Source organism: Frieseomelitta varia, unplaced genomic scaffold (assembly GCF_011392965.1).
Source record: "Frieseomelitta varia isolate USP_RPSP 00005682 unplaced genomic scaffold, Fvar_1.2 scaffold_787, whole genome shotgun sequence".
NCBI classification, from domain to species: domain Eukaryota; kingdom Metazoa; phylum Arthropoda; class Insecta; order Hymenoptera; family Apidae; genus Frieseomelitta; species Frieseomelitta varia.
In genome coordinates, this window is record NW_025110575.1 from 145,227 (window position 1) to 167,515 (window position 22,289).

At 40.0% G+C, this 22,289-nt stretch overlaps 1 protein-coding gene across 4 annotated transcripts in view; it reads left to right on the forward strand.

The window, feature by feature from the left end:
* The first annotated feature begins 1,025 nt into the window (after positions 1–1,025).
* The window catches only part of LOC122535920 (dystrophin), a 116,167-nt gene continuing 94,903 nt past the window's right edge, over positions 1,026–22,289 (forward strand). The window contains exons 1-2 of one of the 4 annotated variants that reach the window (XM_043667841.1): positions 1,026–1,566; positions 12,945–13,117. In XM_043667841.1, the coding sequence (XP_043523776.1) occupies positions 1,534–1,566; positions 12,945–13,117 (206 nt within the window). In that variant the 5' untranslated portion in view covers positions 1,026–1,533. The remainder of the gene's footprint in view (positions 1,567–12,944; positions 13,118–22,289) is intronic. The other 3 variants (XM_043667839.1, XM_043667842.1, XM_043667840.1) reach the window with 3 other exon arrangements.

Genomic DNA, 22,289 nt, shown 5'->3' on the forward strand with positions numbered 1-22,289 from the left:
TTCTTTTAAATCGGTAGTATTGGAAATTGAAGACGATCCTGTGAAGATTCAAATCTTCCCATCTTACTGTCGTTCAATTTAATCGGAATGTTTAGAAATATTTAGGAAGTCAGTTTGTTTAGAATTACTTTGCACGTCAAAGAGAAGCAAATAAAATAAGACGCTTCTGAAGTGTAAATGTAATTCTGAAGTTACCTCCAACTCCCGTCGATGTAAAACGTTAATGTTTATAAACTAGATAGTCTTCCGTAAGAAAATAACTAATGTCCCTATAGCTGACTATCGTTTGTCCGATCCTTTCGGGGATAAGGGACCAATTTTTCTCGGAGGAATTGGATTCTCTCTAACAATGGAGTCGACGTGCTCTTGACGTCGTGATGTATTTGATAGCACTTGAAACGAGCTAAGCGTTTCCCTTTCGACGAAAAACGAATGGAGACGTTGTTTGCTCGTACCTAACTAAACTGGAGGATTACGTTTATCACCGGTTGTAAAAATCAACAAACTGGAGGAGAGACATCCACCCAGTTTGAATAAAAAACTGAAAAGTGAACAATGACAGTGTGAAAACTTGAAGTGGCCGGTTGTTACGTTGTCGCACGGCTAAAAACATTCCAAGCTAAAACCGTCGTTCTCGCGTAAATTAATTGAACGTGATCCAGCCTCAAAGCTCCACTTCGTAAAACCGGTGCAAATTTACCAGACTAAAAACCCTTCACCGGGCTATTCTCTTACAACGTTTATCCGCTATCCTTGTCATCGTTCAGCGCAGCAGGACAATTCTTCGTACAAAAAGTCCTCAAGATCTAAAAATTTGAAATTCGATCTGAAATCGATGCCCGTCAGCAGAATTATCGGTTATCGACGCAGAACTAGAGAGAAGCATCGCCACGAGCGCTCATTACCGAATGTTCAAAGCGCTGTTTACCGATTAATCGCGACACGTTGTTCCCGGGATTTTTGTTTTCTTTTCGGCCTTTTCGAAATTCGCGCACGTGTCGCGCGACCGGGATCCACCGTTCCGCGACACGTTCAGCCGCGTCGGTGATCGATAATTCCAACAAATGTCAGGGAATTTGTACACGGCTGCCGCGGCGATCACCGATCAAACGAGCGCGTTAATCGCTCGGCACGCTGCGTGAGGCAGGCTGGGGGTGGGTGGGAATCACGAGGGGTAAAAATGCGTGGCACAGTGACGTTGTGGAACGCGGAGAGTGGAGACAGCGGGAGAATGTGCGAGGACAGCGGCGGAAATCGGCGGATGTGCGCGTGTTCGTCGAGCGTGGAAGCGACGAAGCTGAAGAGGGTGAACAGGTAAGGGACGTGGACGTGGTGAAACGTCGAACGTGGTGGGACAGTTTGGGGGGTGATGAGGGTGGAACTCCCGGGTACGTAATTACGGTGGATTATCGTGAAAGTGCGCGCAAAGGGGGCACCTGGCCCGGGGGGCGTGCCACCCTTCAGGGGAACCCCCTTCGGGGCGTGCGTGGCAGAAACAGGCCGGACGACGCAAGGTACATCTACATTTCCTACATGCTGCTGGCCGAGCTGCATCTCTTCGAACAGGTAAACATGTCTGCGTTCGTTCGTTTGATATTGTGAATTTTATTAATGAAATGTGAAACACACAACGGAGAGGGTTAACTGCAGAGGAACGCAGCTGCTCGCACGTGTAATCGTTTGATAAATATCTACGTTTTGTTTCGACGTTGTCCAACTCGATGTTCGAGTTACGAGCAGCGACGTTGTAACGTAGGACAGGTTGAAGTATGGTTACGAGGGATCCAGCGGGAGAGGAGTACATCCATTCTTATTTTTTGAACGTGAAATTACTCCAAACTTTCGGGCGTAATGTATATTACGCTATACAGTGTACCAGTGTAACTTTTGAGTTATTAGTTTTAGTTCTTGGTGCAAATGTAAGTATTCCAAGTTTCGGGTAAAGTAAAATGTCCAAGTGGTCGACAGTCCGAATTAATTCATTCCCTCCGGTTAACGAGTTAACAAATTAACCAGTGAAAAAGGAACTTTTTCATCGATCTTCTGTTTAAAATGAAATAACGAAGGGTGTATGAGTAACACGATGAAATTACAGAATCTATTTATTTTTTTGTGCACCATAGTTTTATCGTAAATGAATCTACCCTCGAGTCAGCAATAACTAGGGCAATTAAGAGAAAACTTTTTTTCCCTTCCGCGATAATATTTATTTACGATCTCGCGGAGGGAGAAACCATCCCCTCAGCGGATTTCTGTAAAAAAAGCCGCGGATTCAGTCATTTTTACGAAGCAGCGATTAAATAGAAAAAAAAAGATGTATGAATGGCTGAGAAAAAAAAATTAAAAAGTAAAATTCAAAGGGAACGATGAACGATTGGATAGAGAAGCGTATTCAGTATTAATTCCATTCGCTTATAAAACATCCTCGGTTTTCTTTTTATCTACCATTCAAAGTAGCACGATATTGCCGTACGAATACTTTGCTACAGTAATTGCATGTACGATATTTAATCCAAATTCTATTTTTATATCACAACCAGTAACATATTTATGCTATATATAATTTGTATAATTCGAAATATTATAACGAAAGAACATGTTTCGTATTGAAAAATCGTGAAAAATAAAATGGAATAGAGTAATTAATAATTTTTCGATTTCAATAGTTTCATGCACTTTTGAACGCAGATATTAAAATATCTACTGATATATATTATAAATTATTGCTCGTATTTTCCATTTATTTTTCACTCATCTCGTGATATAATTATCACACCTTAAAATCGCTCTATTTCAAAAATAGATCATTTAATCATACGTCTACGTAATAGCACAATAAATACTCACGACATGTTCTACGACAGTTCAATTTCAGTGTCTATAATAATAGACATATAATAGACATATAATAATTTCAGTGTCTATAATATTGAAGATTAAAATTAAGATCTTTGAACAAACGTGATTATTATTGTTATAACAAAAAAAGATATCCGACGCGAGGCAACAATTTTTCGCAGACGATGATCGAACGACGTGACAAGCCGCCAAGAATGTTCTTAATTCCGTGAGAATCCCTGCCTTGGCTCGTCTCGTCCCATAGATCACGTAAATTCGCCGGCTTTGTCCCTACGGGGTAACGCCTCCGAGGGATGGAACCGCCTCGACCGACGGAACCGTCGCGGAATCTCGGTGTACCGACGTGTAATCGGCAATTCCTCGTTAGAAATCCTCGCCAGCATGCACGTCACCGACCGCCTAAGTGTCAGACATTGATTAAGTCTGACAGTACCGATTAAATACGTCACGTGGAAGAGGCGAGCCAGCTTCGAAAGGACGAAACCCCTTTGAATTATGCCCGATCCTTCGCCGTTTCCGACGAAGGAAGATTCGATCTCTCTCTCTCTCTCTTTCTCTCTCTCTCTCTCTCTCTCTGAACCTCTAAAATTTTCATCGTCTGAGCTGAAATTTCCCAAGAATTGACGGGGACAAACGACACTTCCCTGCGATTTTATTAATGCTGCTTCACAGTAGTTACGAGCAATTGCAAATACGTCGATAAGATAATGTAATTCTGTCCAGTTTCTGTCCAGACAATCTTTTGTCACGATAACGATTTACATTATTCGCTTTAGCAAGCTGTTCTCAAATTTTTTTACTGTAGAAAAATTCCAAAGCGAAGTTCGCGTGAATTCGAAGAGTCAAACATAAGCGACGTCGCGTTTCTCGTAAAGCTGACGCGATAGAATTAAAGTAAATATAACAGCGACTTTGTTGAATTTGTTTCGTTATTAATAATAATCTGTGTGTGTATGTGTGTGAAATCGATCTTTCCTTCATGTAATACTGTCCAACTCATACTTGTATGAAGCTTCGGCTGTAAAAAGCAAGAGAATTTCTCCGAGCGATATATAACAAAAAGACAAACGGGCGGCAGGGGGGTTTGGGGAGCATTTGCGGGTGAAAATCGCGCGGCCGAAAGTTAGGAATAGCAAGTTGCCAGTGGAAATTGAGGTTTCGGGATGGTTCGAATCCGACTGGAAAATTGGCAGGGATTTACGCGGAGTATAGCGATGCGGATTTTGTTTACAGAAACCTCCGGCTTGAATTCAATTATCCGGCTTGAGTAGCCGCGGAAAGTTAATATTCGGTATATGTATAGAGCCGTCCTGGAAATGTCAGGAAAATTGGACGTGTATGAATGAAATTGGATGAACGTTCTGGAAATTAGAAGCCAGAAAGGGAATTATACTTTGATACGATTGCTATGTTTCAATTAAACGAGCAGGAAGGACGTTGGTAATTCGAATAACTATCAGCAGAGTTGTTTAACATGACTCAATTAATGCCATTAGTGAAATTTTACGCGTTACCAGTTACGAACGTGTAATTTTACTTAGCAAAGTTAAGCTTAATAAATTACGAGCCAATCTAGTCCGTAGGCGTAAGACATTGTCCTACCATAAAAGTTTACACTACTTGAAGTCTACCTATGAGATACCTTTACTCCTTTCCATACTGTATTTTAACGATGAGTATTAATTTAACAATAAATAAAATAAACTTGGAAAATTACAAGCCGATTGTATTTCTCGAGCTAAGATTATAGACATGGTCTGACCATAAAAGACTATACTACTTGAAGTCTACCTATGAGATACCTTTACTCCTTTCCATACTGTATTTTAACGATGAGTTTAACAATAAATAAAATAAACTTGGAAAATTACAAGCCGATTGTATTTTTCGACGTAAGATTACAGACGTGGTCTGACCATAAAAGACTATACTACTTAAAGTTTACGTAAGACACCTTTACTCCTCTTCACACTCTGTTTCAACGATAAGAACAAATAAAATAAATTTGGAAAATTAACCAACCAATTGTCTTACTCGTCGTGAGATTGATAGACATTGTCTGACCATAAAAGGTCATACCACTTAAAATCTACGTTATACTCTGCCACGCTATTCTCTGCACTCTTTAGATTGTCAATCTACTAGCTTAATAAATTATCGTACAAGACCAGTCGAGTTTATATTAAATTCATCGCGAGACAAGGGTAATAAAGTCAAATCTTCATAAACTTGGTCCGATTGCGGCAGCTTCCTCTTTCATTCAATCGGTACTCGAGACTAGATTTAAATCGATCGTAACGGAGAACGAAGCACTAATAAAATGGCGCTGTATTATATTAAACACGTTCGAGATTCTTAAATATTTCGATGGACAATTTCAAGTATCGCCGGTCGATCGCGGAATATTTATAATTAATAGAGGGGGTCGATTTGTCTCGTCGATGCACGGACGGGAATATCTCGGTTCATTACGCGTTTCGTGTTCGATGATTGATAGAATTCGCGTAATCGTGTTTTCCTTCGGCAATTACGCGTGTACGCCGTGCGCTCGAAATATCGTCAGGAGCCGCGTAACACCGTGCAATAAAGCGATCCCGCCCTCTCCGTAGACGTAATATTACGTCCTTGGCATCGAAACAGGTAATATGCCTTTCGCCACGCCGCAGGCGAACCTCCACTTCGATCCGAGCGTAAGGATTCGCGGCTCTAATTGAATCGAGACCACACAGACGCCCGCGAAATTGATTTCATTACCGGTGTTTGCAGGGAATCGTCACTGTGAGATAATCGAGCCAACCCTCCGGTCATTTCGAAACCGCAGTGACTCGCGCTCTTTTTTTCTTTTTTTTTTTAAATCATTTACGCTGCCGGATATTCGCATTATTAGTGGAATACGTGTTTAAAGCTGCATATTGTGTCGTACGTATATTTAAATAAATAATAACACACGACTGAGAGAAGTTCTCCGGGAGAACAGTTATTTCGTAAAAGTAAATGTATCGTTTGATAAAATTATTTACTGAAGGGATTTAGTAAATTGAATATTATATTAATTGCTTGAAGTAACTTGGTGAAATTGTTATTTGTTAAAATTGTACATAACGTTAATGAAAAGATTATTTTTATAATTCTTGTCCTTTAAAATCTTGATTATTGTCAGTGCCTTTTCCAACGCAGAGTGAAATTATTTTAATCTGTAACACGCGCGGTGTCTAGAATACACGTCGAATAATTCGTCGAAATTTATTTTGCAGCTTTGCGAGAAGAATCCGGTGGGCAATAATTCTAAATATCCGCGTCACGGCGATACGAGAATTTCTGAATAGTTTAAAGGAAAATTGCAAAGCGTTCGCGGTACTCTCTCGCGGTAATTAAAAATTTGCAACAATGTTGCGGAACATTCCGCAATTTTGCCGAATATCACAGAAGCCTGTGAAAGTGTTGCAAGAATGTCACAGCGGATGCCTTGATCGCGTTCGTGCTTTTAAAAAGTTAGCAATGTACCGTAGTTTTATGTAAGCGTAACATCATTTTCTAGTGTCGTACGTTCCATGATGCACGATCTATTCCGTCACACATTTTTTTCTCTCTTGATCTACATTGTGGATTATCTTAATAATCAATTTACATGCGTGCACTAACTCACGAGACAATTATCGTAACTTCTATCTTCGTACTGTACGCGTTGTATAAAATATGTCAAAACTTCATTAGTATTGTAACGAGACACGAGTATTAGGAAGGTTTGGGACCAATCTGAATATAGTGCAACGAAAAAGTTACAAGAAATTAGTATAGAATATGAATAATTATTTTAAGCACGTAAGAAATGTTAAATCAGTTTCCATTGAATATTTAAAGATTTACTAAGTATATTAAATATACGTGTGTAGTAAATACCTTGCAGTTGATTTATTTCAAATTTTACCAATATAATCAGGATTTTATATTCTTGAAAAAAAAAATGAGAATTTTATAGAAAATCGTTTCACGTACTAACGTATTCTGCGTTGCATATTAAAGTTTCTTATAAATGCTCGGCTAATCACGTGCTAATGAACTTTCGACATGTTTTATTTAACGCGCGTGTTTGAATAATCTCGCGGGTGTACGAGCTTGAACGAGGGAGAAAATCACGAGCGAAGATCTTCCAAATCCTCGCTTGTATTTTCGTGAGGGGGAAAAAAAAAAAACGAAAATTTTACAGAACGAAAAAAGGTAAAAAGAGGCAGGAAGAGGGAAGAACGATTTTATCGTTCATGACGCGTCATCGATAACGCGCTATTTGCGTAATTGCACGGCGACTGGCTCGATAAGAAGCACAAGCGCCGACGACTGGCTAAAAACCCTTTACGTTTCACGTTTTTTTTTCCAACCCATTTAGCCATCGAATTTCCCCTAAACGCTTCTTTTCCCTGGTTGCCTCGGTTCACCGGGGGGTCATTTTATAGACACCCATTACCAGGAAAATTTAATCTGCATTGAAAGTACGCCGTTAAGACGGCGGGTATCGTATCCGCTTTCTCCTCGCGATCGATCGGTATCCCACTGATGTGATACTTGATTGGCAAACACCAGAAAGTAATTGGTTCTCTCCTACAAACTCTTTTCTCTCGTGGAATTGAATATCGCTAATGGCAACCTTTTCTCAGATAACTTTTTTTCAACATGATTTTCTTCAGTTTCAACGTTGTATTAGTTTCGTTGGATTAATTCATCCGGTTAATCACACGAAGTTGAAAGTCTGAGATTCGTGTGTGAGATAGATATCGCTTTACGACGTGAATGATAATTCAAAGAAGAAAAGTCGTTTATATGTTACTCTGCAAATTTTAAAAGTGTCACGATCGACTCATTCAAGAATATCTTGGAACATTTCGGAAAATTATGAAATCTAGGTGGAAAAAAACGAATCCTTTGAGTTTCCTTTCGTGGCTTTCCACGAAATAGAATTTTACAAGTGTCTCGAAAGGAATTGCAAATGGAATATTGCGATGTTCAATGAATCAAACGGTGACGTAATTGTTCCAAATAAGAAATTTGAATATTTCATATTGTAAAACATTATTAGATACGATGAAAGAATAAAGTCTAAAGAATAAATCTAGAATTCAATGATTACTCTCTGGATTGAGAAGAAGAAAAGGTGTAGCAATTTCTCTTTCGTGTCACGCGTAGCAAATCTCCGAATGCTCGAATAGAATTACACGTAGTAATATAGTAATGCAACAAGCGGCGCAATATAATAAAATAAAGTGGAGGATTTTCAAGCTGCGGATATCGGCGCGCACTCGTCCAACGATTAATCCAACGACAGCTATCAAACTTCATCGGTCAGATATCTGGTGTTCCAATTAAACGTCACCGATTCGCACTTTCGACGAGCACCCCCGGCGAAAGGCATTTTGATGGATGTACCCCGACGCTTTTCGAACAGGTTCCTTGCATCGTTGCACATCGTGTACCACAATATTTGCCATACTTCCGCCCGCCCGTGTACAAGTTGTACCGTAAATTGTGGACGCAACTTTAACCGAGCCAGACACGTAGAAACGATAAAAAAGCCTTGCACCAGCTGTGCAATCGTACCAATCAATTCCAGATATCCTATTATTTTTACAGCCATAATCTTTCCCGCTGTCGATACTCTTTATTCTGTAATTCGTTCAAGTCGAATTTTTTTTTTATCATCTTGTCGCGCGATATGTATGTATATCTGAAGAATGTTGAAATAATGTAATTTTTCATATTTGCATGTGTGGCAAACTTCAAAGACTTCAAGTTCAGCTCTTGACGAACGAACAGCATGTGAACCAACTCTTGCTAACTGAAATGGCACAATCGATTCTCCAAAAGTGTTATCACCCGTATAAATTTCACCGGAGCTGTACATCACTGTCGGTAGTATTTTCTACCATCGAATCAATTGCGTTCTATGATGCAGCTTTTACATACATCAATTGTATTGATTCGAGAGAGAGGATCCTGTTTCGAAAAAGATCGAATGAGTAGTTGCAGTGGCGTTGGTTTTTTTTTTAAACTGAGGCAACTATGAAAATTTGAAGTGGAATTTGAGCAGCTTGTTGAAAACGACAAAACGAAAGCGAAAGAGAGAGAGAGAGAGAGAGAGAGAGAGAGAGAGAGAGAGAGAGAAAGACAGGACAAAGAGAAGTAGAACAATTCGACTTATTCTATCGGACTTAACCAAAAGTGAAGCTAACAAACAAGTAGTAACATTATTTAACAAAATTTTCTTTATCAAAATATTTTTCATCAATCAGTTATCTTTGACACGAATATTTATTGAATTTTTTAGGAAAAAAATTAATAGATATTCATAGATATCATAGAAAATACTATTTTAGTATAAAACTGTATAATTTACGTCATCATTCATTAAATTACAAAATAAAAACTCAATCAGCTATCTTTGACACGAATATTCATTGAATTTTTTAGGGAAAAAATTAATAGATATTCATAGATATAAAAACTAATAGATATTCATAGATATCATAGAAAATACTACTTTGGTATAAAACTTTGTATAATTTACATCATCATTCAATAAATTATAAACTAAAAACTTCAGTACGAAAATCCGCAGGCGATTTTAACCAGCTTTCAACGAAACTTTCCAAACTTTGTTTGATTATTTTTCGTCCATGTATCATCGATCTACGTTACACTGTTCGAGCGTAATACACGTAGCGAGGCGAATAAAACTAGAAGCAGCGTGCATTCAATCCTGGAACAACTTTCAATCCGTGCCTCCCTGAATTATGAAACTTAACATCCGCGCTCAGAGAAGAAAGCCTGCTGAATTATTATCCGCATCCGCCGTAGTGGAAAAACTTTGTTACCCGTAATAGAAATGTACGGGGTGGCCCTCTTCTCTCAAAAGAAAATATCCAAAAGGCTTCCCACTCCTACGATGTTCACCGATTCTTCTTAACTCGGCCACGACTTGAATGTCTGATCGCCGATGAACGACATTCGGTCTGTTTGATCATTTCTTGCGAAAGACAGATCTCGTCGTGTGTTTGAGGGTGGTTTTCCGCGAATTGTGTATCTTCGAATGGAGAATTCATTGCACTGGGATGGTTCTGTATGTACAGGGAGGTTTTCGTAGGATTTTGAGAGACGTACATACATAGGTGGTTTAAAATTGTACAGTCAGGACGATTTGGATCATTCATATGGCTGACTCTACTGGAATTTTATAGCTCGAAGACTTGTTTGACTCGTGCTCAAATAATACTTTTTCACATTAGTTACAATAAATCCGTTGGTATTGTTCTAAATTTCAAATTCTAATAAAATAAGAAAACGTTGGACGTACTCTTCGAAGAACTTGTTTAGTTGCAATTTAGGAACCGTTCTCATCATTTTTCAATTTGTGCAATTTCTCAAAGCTCAAGCACAATGTGCACAATCACAATTTAACGGAACAAAAGATTAGATAAGAAGAAATAACGCAGCATTTTCCTAGGATATAACCAAGTCCGTACGAACAGTATGAATTTAAATTCCGAAACGGGAGTATACGCTGTTCCGTCCCTGCTGTAAATACCAATATGCACAGTATCCATAAATAAATTTCCATGAAACGGTGTTTCTCGGTAAATTGTGATCGCGTCTGTATGGAATTTTCAATCCACCGAAAAGAAATGGAAAAATGTGAAACACATTTGAGACGACAGAGCAACAGCGAAGGAACGAGGCCATGTTTTTACGTTTGATTTTGAATTTATCTCCGTTCGAACACCACCGGCTGAAAATTGGTTGGAAGGTGTTGCCAGCGTGGCAACACTACGACGATGAATATTTCTCAATTCAGTTGCATCGGCCTCGATTTATTTTCATCGGCGCATGTCAACGCTAGGCCTCGGCGTACGTGGTAAGCCGGCATAAATCATTACTGGCCAAGCGTTCGCCGCAATTCACGTCATCACGATGACGGAACACCGTGCGAGCGTTCTCTTTACCCTCTTTCTTCTTCCTCTCGGTGTACACCTCGCACGGAGAAAATCTAAGGGAGTATCGTGTGAATTCTTGAAATTTTCCGATGTCGAATATTTCACGTCTTCGATAGCAACAGCGATCCTTGATCGTAAAGTATTTCAATTATATTATGCCTAAATTGGCATCCACTACTTGTTTAAACGCATAATTTCGCGAGATCACGAAGATAGATTTAATTTGAAAAAATAATGAAACATTACTCTGATGTAAAAAAAATCCCAAAAAGAAAGTCAATTTAAAATTGAACTATTTTTGAAATTTAACGAAGCTTGCCGAGCACGATCGATATTGTTTTTATATTGCTTTTATTAAGAATTTGGCCATTTCATCTGCGACAGTATTTTATTATATGCGTATGTTGTTCGTTTTTGACGCTTCTCTAGACACTGGCGCAAAGTTGTATTTTTTCATCGTGTGACAGTTGGTCGCGGTGTCTCTATTTGAAGTTCAGTATTCCTGCGCAAACCCTGCACCAGTTTTGATTAGTTTGCACGGGTAACGCGTCGATCGGTATTTTTGTTGCTCTTGTTTTCCATCGAATTCCAGGGAATGGAAAAAAAAATATTTGAGTTCCAAAGGTGTTAACCTTTTGATAGACGTAACTTAATTTTTATAAAAAGCAAACATTTATTAACGTGTAACAACTGACACGAGCGAAAACAATCCCTGTCGTCTGTGAAAGGATTAAAGGACAAATTTCTATTTTAATCCTCAATATATCGTTGATTTGAGTTAATTTTAATGATGATAAAAGTTTCCTATTACATAAAACACAGGATATAAACTGTTAGGAGTGTGCGAGAAGCCGAAAATATCGGGAACTCGATGGTCGGGACGAGATCGGGAAAAGATCGAGTCGGATTGCCGAAAATTTCGAGATTCCCGAAGGAATCGGGTTTCCTGAAAAAGTTGAGATTCCCGAAAATTTCAACAATCCGGTTACCCGAACTACTCTACAATGGTTTCTCGAACTACTCTACAATGCTGTATGGCAGCCTATAAAATATGTAAATACACAGTTTCAATTTCTTCTGCCAGTGAAGTTCTTGGAAACACGGATTCTAAGAAGCGTGTGACCTGATGTAAACGAACGTGTGACTGCGTGCTTAGTATTTGGACATTATGTACGCTGTTGAGCAGTATCGCTGAGAAATTCGGGCAGTTCAGACGTACGTTTCAAAATCTGTGTAAATTTAATATTGATTAAAAATCTTTAAAAAAAAATATCGAGTGATAGTGAGAGTAAAGTTGTGGTAGCAGGAAGTAGTGCAAAAGATGTCGTGCAAAGGAAGAAGGTAAGGAGAAGCTCTGTTTGGGAACATTTTCAGGAAAAAGATGATACAAAGGCGGAATGCATACATTGTCACCATGAATTTAAAACTAAGTATGCAAGTAATACTGGTTCATTACGCCAGTTGAAGCATATACATCCAAACATAAGTACATGTACTAGAAAAGAAACTGAATCGATATAAAATTTGTCGCATGGACAAAATGATACGCGAAAGATTGTTAAACCAAAAGATATAACAGAAGGAATTGCTCGAATGATGGTTCTAGATCTGCGACCTTTCGATATAGTTGAAGGCGGGGGCTTTAACGAATTATTTATTCTTGTTACCAGTCCTTTTCCGAATCCCAACTCTTTCGAGAATCCCGATCAATTCGAGAATCTCGATCCGACCCGACATTTCGGGATCTCGCACACCTCTATAAACTGTGATAATATTTCATTCTTTTAGCTAAAGTCACAAATCTATTGATAGTAATTGAGAGTTATTAATGAAATTCGTTATTTACTATAGAATTTAGCACTCGCGAAATAATGGGATTCGATACACGTGTTTTTCAAGCATTTCACTTGTTTCAGTTACAATTTTTCTTTGATTATTTTATACTGTCGAATCTTCTAACAATCTAGTCACAAAATGGAAGTTACTTTTAATTAAAGTTGTGTAATTACATGAAATTGAAAGAAATTGAGATATCTCCCCATGACGTAACAATGTTGTAACACTAGCGACAGAAAAATTTACGTAAGCTTCTCTCTCATGTTGCAGGACCTGCAATCGGAAATCGAAACACATCGAGACGTGTACGCATCCCTGAATGGCACTGGCCGGAAGCTGTTGAGTTCTCTGGCTAGTCAGGATGACGCTGTTATGCTACAACGACGCTTGGACGAGATGAACCAGCGATGGCATCACTTGAAAGCGAAAAGCATGGCGATAAGGTAACTAACTGTATCCCTTTTTTTCTCTCTCTCTCTCTCTTTTATTCTCTTCGAGATTTGTGGTTCCTCGCTTCCTCCATCTTCCAATATTATTTCTCTTTTTTTTTCTTCTTCTTCTTCTTTTTTCCCCTGCCTCCAATCCAATTAACGTTCGCGGTGAGAACGATGACAGGTGGAACGGCGAAGTTTTCAGCTCTCGTGAGTGGTAACAGGTGCACCACGTTTCGAGACAGACACGTTCCATTTTGGTTACGCGCGCGCGAGTACCCAGCCAGCGGAGAAGTGGAGGAGAATTCAGCGCGAGATCGCGCCACCGGAAGAATGAATTATACGAGAGGGTTGGGAGTAAGTTGAAACGCGACCGCCAAGAGTTGGGTTATCGGCCTTGGCGGGAAGAAAAGAGAACGAAGGATAGAGCCGGTGGTTTCGCGGCGTACCGAGATTTCGGAAAAATAGAAGCTCGAAGAAATATATACCGAGTGAAGTGAAGAGGGAAGTGAATGACGCGATGTATGGGCAGCTGAGGGTTGAAGGGTGCATAACGAGCGGAGAATATACGCGGGGAAATATATGAAATGAATGACGAGCGTGCAGAGAAGAAAGATAGGGAAAAGGAGAAAAAGTAATTGGTGAATCGCGAGATGAAGTGTGAAGAAAAAGTACGGGAATTGCTTTGATTTTATAACATTACCGGGCTTTAGTGTTCGCCTGCCGGCTATTAGATTCGCGAATTGTATCGAGAGATCGAATTGTCCGATCTCTCGGGATTAATGTGCTTTTTCTTCTCTTATGAGATACATTAATCCTCTCTGTGCTTAAAAGAGAAAGAAATTCAGTCTGGTAACGTTTGGTAACTGATAATTCTTATAAATAATTAACTTGGCATTTTCGTGATGATGTATCAACGGCATACAACAATGATGCGATAAATATATAAATTCATTTTTGGTTCAGTAATACTCGATTACGTTAAGTTTCCCTAATAAGAGCAGGATTGAAATGCAGGTAAAAATTATAATTAATTATAATTATAATTAAAGTAGCTCGTTTTCAAAATTTGTTTCGCGAAGGAACGACCGAAAGAAATTTGCGAATCGACGTACTTTTCTATGGTGGAAACGTTTGCTTGGCGATTTTCGTCATTTTTATCTTACATTGTCATTCTCTTTCTCTCTTTTTTTTTTGTTTTCTTCCGTTTTTCATCCCCCACTCGCGAAAACTTGATTTCAGAATCCATTTCGCGTGCTGATCCATTTATTAATCCGTGGAATATTCGGGATAACGTATTAAACCAATTGCAGCGACAATCGCGGCGTTGGAAACGATCGATTTCCAAAAATCGCCGAGTGACTTTGAAACTCGAAAGGAATTTCCAGTTGTGTACACGGGCATTTCTAGTTTCGTCCCTCGACAACGATACACGCGGCAAAAATGTAACGTTGAAAATTACCATCAGCGTCAACGAGATCCACGCGTGACTTAATGCCCTTCAACTTTCCAGATTTAAAACAACCGTTTTAGCACGGACCGTTGAACTATCCATTTCGCACAGCGAAAACAGTCCCAAGTCGCACGGAAATTTTATTTCTATACACAGAAGTAGGATAATAAATGAATGAAACGGCAAGAGGGGATTAACAAAATTTATCGTTCAAATCTCTGACTTGAACAAACAGAGTATCTCTATTTTTATTTACTTGGGCTTGCCGGGGTGGGTTGAAAAATATCTCAAATTTATTCTGAAGGCAGCATATTTTTACTGTAAGCTAAAAGAAGCAAGAAAGAAAAAAAAAATAATATACCTCGCTACTTTGAAGAGAGAGAAAGAGAATAAAGAATGTAAGAGAAATACGAGGAGAAAAGATAACGCACGTTGTATACAGGTGTTTTGAAAACGACGATTAACGCGATTAGCGCGGTGAAACCACGAGCAATGAGGGACGGGCGAACAGAAAAGAAAAAAAAGGTAAAAAAAAGAGCAAGAAGAGGAAAAATCTTAAAAAGAATCCGTAAATTCGCGGGACAACGAACCGAGAATTATTCTCGTGGCAACATCGCCGGAACAATGGCTTTTGACGCGCGAACAATTCCAAAGATTTCCAAAGCCGGGGCGCGCCCGGGTCAGCGGCCGTGCGCACGCAGTAGGTTAACTATGAAGCCGGAAATTCTCCGAGCGCCATTCTCCTTTGATAACGTTGCAGTTATGCGTCGCGGTAATACGTAAGCAGAAATTGTGGCGGCGAAAGGTTTGCTACCGGTTTCGCCCCTGCCCCGAGGATCTTTGACGTTCGACCTGGCCTCCGCGCCTCGATCCCAACCCTATCGACGCGTCGCCATCGTCGTCGTCGTCGTTATGAGAAGCCCTCGCGAGAGACTCTGCGTGAAACTTTGAAACCACCGGGCTGCTTGCTGCTTTGACATCGCCGCGTCGCGAAACCTCTGTTCTCTCTCTCTCTCTCGCGTCGTGAGAACGCTAGCTTCGAACTCGGCGTTGGATTATTAAGGAGAATATTGATTTTAGCCGGTCAATGCACGATGCGTGCTCGAATTACAATCAAGGTTTGTGCTTGTCACGTGGTATTCTCGGTTCTGGGACTTGGAATTAAGTTATTAATAGTTCTATTGAATTGATATTGATATTAATCCTTGGCACGCGAGACGATCACCTGCTCTTAATAGTATCATGTTTCTTTTCCTACGTGAGTAAGTTTTTGTAATGAATTTTGTTAATTTCAATTATTTTAACTTTCGTCGGTTAGTCGTTGATACTAATAGCCTTGGACAAGGGATAGTTTTATTGCAGCACGCAGAGTGACAACTGAGTTTAGTATACATCGTTTAACTACGTGAGAGAAAATTTTCCTTTTACAGCCGAATTGAATTTAAATTATTCTAATATGCAGTAACTAAAAAGGACAATATATTTATGGACATTATTATTATAATTTGATTAATCTATCCGTGAATTAATATTCAAAGAAGAACTTCTCTCAGGAAACTAATAATTTTTCCGGCTCGGCTTGAATAATTGGGAATTACGCTGTAACGTTGATGGAATTTTATTACCAATCTTGTTAATCGATAATTGTTTGTCGTTTCAATATTGATACAGGTACCTTTTTTTTCCTTCTTTATTGCGAGAAAATAAAGGTAGAAAATGTTTGGATCTGAAAGTTTCATCGTGAAGTTAAATACTCCCTGTTTCTGTGTTTACCATCCGCTGCGCTCTGCGCCCATTTCCCCCGAAGATAAAAAGAAAAGCACAGTGAAGCGTCCGCTAGTTTGTGAAATTCGTAGGTGAAAAATTACCGGGGGCCGGTGTTTTTTCAGCGTTCGCCGGTGAAAAACTCCATTCATCTTTCAATTCTCGAGGAAAAGATGAAAAGAGACCGGTTGCTAGTTCTTTTGAAATTCGTCGATGAAAAATTACCACGGTGACCTGAAACGCGTAACTAGGAAAAGAGAGAACGGAAACAGAGAGAGAGAGAGAGAGAAAATACACGCAAGAAAATTCTAAAGTCAATGTCCATTTATTATTCCTGTTTCGCTCAATCAATTTCTCATTTTTATCGTCTGAGTAACGTTAAAGAAGAAGAAGAAGAAAAAGAAGGGGCCAAAAAAAAAAAAAAAAAAAAGAAAAAGAAAAAAAACTACGGGACTGGTTTCTACCTGAGAAACCTGCTGTACGTGCTTACGCTTTTGCCAACAAAAAAAAAAAAAAAAAAGAAGAAGAAGAAGAAGAACGTGAATCTCGACCTGAATCCGCAAACCGTCCGGCGCTCAATTTGCATCAGCGCCAGTTTATTAAAAATCTTTCTCGGATTTTCCTCGGGAAGTACAGAAGGCTTGCAAATCTCTTGCTCGCGTAGGAGTTTTCGTCGAGGAATTTTCAACTTTTCTTGAAGTCGATCGTCATTCAATGGATCGTGAATTACCTCCGCGGCCATATTGAAATCTTTGCTCGTGGAAATTGCAAATCCTTGTTTCTGTCGCGCGCATCAGCTACGCCTCGTACGAATAGTTTCGCGGTTCTTTCATGGCGAGGTATAATAAAGAGATGCCTGTCACCGCTGAAAGATGATTCAGCCTTTGGCGTGATATAATTATAATATTGAATTAATATTCCTCCGTTGTCTTACTTTTGAATTATCGTAAACGATGAGTATCGTAATCTTGAAAACAAGAAACAACTGGTGGCGATTGTTTGGAGAAAAAGTTTCTTTCCCCGCTGAGAATAATTAATTTATGAAAATTCAATAGATTGAACAATATTTCACAAAATTTTGTAGATAATTTCATGTGGTACAATTGTGCGAAACTTTGAAGTTTGAACGGATGAATGGTCACGTAGATCCATCGAGGAAAATTGAGAAAAAGTTCCACATTAAATTTCGAAAAATCCTATCGTCAACACAAATAATAAAACCCGCAAGAAGAAGTTGTACTTTGATCAAATGAATTTGTTCAAAAATACGTACAATAGTTGCCTAGTTTCTCTTTTTAGTAACAGTTGCTTCTGGTCGAAGCGTTTGAAACGGTTCGAAGAGACATGTTTGGTCTTCGATGATTTTTATTCGGAATTTCTCTTGTTTCGTCGACAGCTTCGCGCTCGTCGTGCTCACCTATGCGAAACGCTCTTTTCGCTAGGGAATTTCGGCGACACGCTCGCCGTCAGCGCGCATAATCGGATTCCCCGGTCGCGTCGCGGCGAACTTGATGACGTCGCGTTCATTCCAGACTTCGAGACAACGCGGTTCTCGGTAAACTTCCGCCTAGCCAGACCAACTATGCGAATTCGCGACGCGGTGGCGGAAATTTTCCACGGAAGTTAAACGCTTTGACGGTGGCCAGCCGAAGGGAAATTTCTCAGCGTGCTGAGACAACCGACGACGGGCAAAGTTGCGTGTCTTCTTGACTTTCGTCGAGCATCTCTCTCTCTCTCTCTCTCTCTCTCTCTCTCTCTCTCTCTCTCTCTCTGTGATATATGTATGTATAACGGTCCCGCGTTTCAATCTACCGTCGTCCGCGAGCTTTAATAACTCCCATCCCTCTTTCCGCCTCCGTTTCTGTTTAGACAGCGATAACCGAGGAGATGGTTGATTTTTGCTTAGACTTGAAGAGCAGTTTCGCCGTAATGCTCCGTCGGCAATGAAACCGGTTTCACAAACGTTCATACTTTATTAAAGAATATGCCGCGAAAGGTTGCTTATTGATATATCATCCCGTGGCTGTGTATTCTGGCGGCGATATTATACGACGTCGGTTTAATATCGGACGATTCCGAGAGTTGTCGCCCGTGTTTCTCGTTTTCGTTTACTTTCAACGGCTGTAATTTTGCTGAGATCACGGTATCCTTGCTTGACAGATATCCTTCGTGAAAGTAACTGTTGGTTGCTACGCGTACACGAATTATGATTAAAATTTACCAATATATCGCAGTTTATTGACGATATCAGGACGATCGTGGATCTTTCCGATATCTTGTATCCTCTAGAAACCGAACGCTCGCAATATTTTTAATTACGTGCTTTTGCAACAACTTCCATTCGGCCCGTGTATTTCCTTTCGTATGAAAATAAGTACAAACAAGTAAGAAAGAACGATCGAATCCTCGGCTCTTTTCTTGCACGCAGTCTGCAACCAACGACGACGACGACGACGACGAAGAAGAGACAGAAGAAAAGTCTCGCGCAGGATAACCCTCGGTTAGTTTTCATCCTCGTTCTCCTTCTCCGCTTCAAGAGGATTAATTTCAATCCACCGGCCGAGGGCTCAAAGTGTTCTCAGAATTCGCAGAAAGGGCTGGAACTGTTCGACGATTCACGGGGAATGACTCGGAAATTTAAGTAGCACCGATAAAGCGAAGTCAGCAGCGGGTTAACCCGGATAGAGTCGAGCAATCAGCCGCCATTAATTAGTCCGAGCTGCGTCAAGCTCGCGGTGCGGGCTTGATTACCGGAAGAGGGAACGTATTTACTGGGAGAGCCGCGAACGAAACTCTCCTTTTTTATTAAAAAAAATCGTCTCCTCCTTTTCTCCTCTCTCGCCCGCCATATTATCATCGACGGCAGCCGAATCTTCGAACCGCTCTCGCGAGATCCACCGTCTCGGTTCCATCTCGCCGTTCCAACGCGGATGCCAGCCCGCAATCAGACCACAAATACCGCTGGAAATGCTGATCCCGATAATTCGACCGACGATCGTTTCTGGCACCGGTTTCAACGAGGTCGGGAACACCGATACCACCGATATGTTATATCGCCGGCGAGAAACTTTCCGGACAACCGGCCGTACCGCCGGTTGAAGAAAAAGAGAAAGAGAGAGAGAGAGAGAGAGAGAGAGAGAGAACTAGCCGGATGTCCACCAACCAGCCAGGATGTCCATCCTCTCTCGCCTTTGTTCAGGTTCGTCGATCGCGGGGATTGGCTTTTTAATAGAATGTCGCGGTGGATTCTACAAGCTGTACTGAAAGATACATCCTATCGGTTCGGGATGTTTTTTCGCCTTTACCAGTTTTCTGATTAAACGATAGGATGTTACGTGGCCAGCTGTATTTACTCCTTGCAAGATACGGTGGTTCGTGTTAGTTGAACAACATTTCCTTTAGCTCTGTTGCGAGTATTTCAATTGCATGTTAGGTAAATTTTTGAGCAATTTGGAGGTGTATATATAGAAGTTAGAAGATATTTACTAATAATTACTAATAATAATTGACCATCTAAGGGCCAACAATCCACAATACCTACTAATTTAAGATAACTACTTCAAGATTAACCTCTCGCGCTGGAATGACGTACCACGCACATCGAGAATTTTTTGTCCCCAAAATTGCAATATTTTCTCAGTTTTAAGTATATTTAAGTGAAACAAAATAATAAAACGAATAATAAATATTATTACCTCTCAATAATTTCTATCCAGTGACGTCATACCGACGAGTTCAAACAGAAAGCGAATTATTGTATACGGTTTGGTCACTCGTTATGGTCCGCAATCAGTTGCCAGCGCAAGTGGTTAATAAACGACGGTATCAAAATTATCTATTCATATTATATATCTTCTTTTCTTATAGTAAATAATAAACTCCACATACGTTTTCCAATTTATCGAATAATAATCAAAAGAATTTTCCGTGCTAGATTCTACAAATGTTTGAAAAGATACATCCCTCAAATTATTTTGCGATTTTCACGTTGCGCCCTTAATCGCGGATTTCAAGGCCGGATGAATTCATAAAATTTGACCAGCTCGAAGAGAAGAAGTATTTAATCGACAAAAAACGGCCGTTCGATTTCCATTTAAAGAACAGTCCGGTTTAATTTCGCCGGCAACAGCTTCGGCTCGCAGACGCCGTCTAACCTTTTTGCACCCCGGTTCTGTGCAACAGCTGCCTGCCGCCGTTGTTTGCCGTACGAATTACACAATCCTTTTCCTCTCTTTGCAGCGAAACTCCACTATTTCGAGAAGAATTTGCCGGTTCAGCCAAGTGAAAGGGAGGGTAAATTCGGCAGTAAACTACATTGTTGCGAACAAACAAAGAATTGGTAACTCCGGGCCGTTCCTCCTTTCTGATTCGTCGTCAACCATCTTTTCGTTCCTTTTACGTTACTACGTTTCGATCAAAACCACCAGTCTTTAATATTTGAATCTCCCCCGAATAGTTCCTGAAGGCATTTGAACTCGTGCGTATTGTTACACGATACTGAGCCAACTTTAAATTATCATTAATATGACGACGATTGTAAGAGTATATTTAGACTCAAAAAGATTACAAGAGTAGAATTTAAAATCAATTTGAGAATATATGTAAAAGTTGCTGGATTTGTTGTGAAATACTCTTGATAAAAGCAATTAGATAATAATTATTGATCAGTGCTAAAGTTTATTACATTTATTAACACGGCGAATAATTGAAATTGGGTAATTTGAGTAATTGAATTTTGTATAATGATTAAATTTCAGCATTAAGTATAATTAAATTTGTAGCTTTTGTAGCCTTCATAAATTACGACAAATATCATCCGACTTCTATGTACATTTTCAGACCGTATGTCACGTGAAAATCTTTTTTATGACACGGATAATATATGCAGAGGAGGATTTCTACAAATGATGATCGCGTTGACTATTTTTCTCCCCTCTCGTTTCTATTTTCCTTCCCCTTCTTTCTTCTTCTTTTTTTTAAAACTCGTTCGTACACATTTCCACAACTTGCTCGAATTTTTCCAACGTTAAAATATATCTCAAGCTTCAACAGAGACCGACGATTTCTCGGTTGAATTTTACATTCGACGTGTTCTTGAAACGCCATTGAAATCATTAAAATTCGTTGTATCCCATCTCAAAAATGAGACTGGAATAGGACGTTTGAAAATCTGATTGCCTGCTCGCGCAGAACATAAATAATGAAGAAGCAAGAACGAAATAAATGGTCACGATCGTATCGGCGCGTATAAACCTGCGCGTCGCATAAAAATCGCAGAAACTTCATTCTCCTCTCGCACCCCACTGCAATCCACCCCCTCGTTCGCGCAGAGAGATTTATAACGAGGGAACCGTGGTCGAGATAAAAATCGGCGACTTTTCGGTCGGCTGTTGCAACCGGCCAGGGACGAATCTCGCGCAAACAAGATACCGGTAGCGGATAAAATCAATAGCGCCGGCAATTAGTTACCGTGGCACGCACGCGAAAAGGGCAGGAGCTGCATCCGGCAGTCGGATACGCGGACCTTTCGGACTTGTTCAACATCCGGGGCCACCATTTCCCCCCTCTCTTCCCCCACCCCTCTCTCTTTCTCTGTTATTTTATTTTTTTTATTCTCGAGCCTCGTGCGAATTTCCAACCAACGTTCGAATCGTCGATCGAGGGAGAAAAAACAGCCGATGCGAGCTGGTCGAGAATTTGTACACGAGAATTGGAAACGATTGACAGGGTCCAGGTTACTTGGTCGTGATGTAAGATGCTGTGTTTCACGTGGCTCTTTATTTTTTAAACGATCTCAACCTCTTGCGCTGGGGTGACGTGCCACGCATTTTTTCGTTCCAAAATTGTAATATTTTAAGTATATTTAAGTGAAACAAAATAGGCAAAGCAAATAGTAAATTTATTACTTCTCAATAATCATGTCGCATCGACGACAAAAAGACAGTTCAAAAAGAAAGCGACGAATTA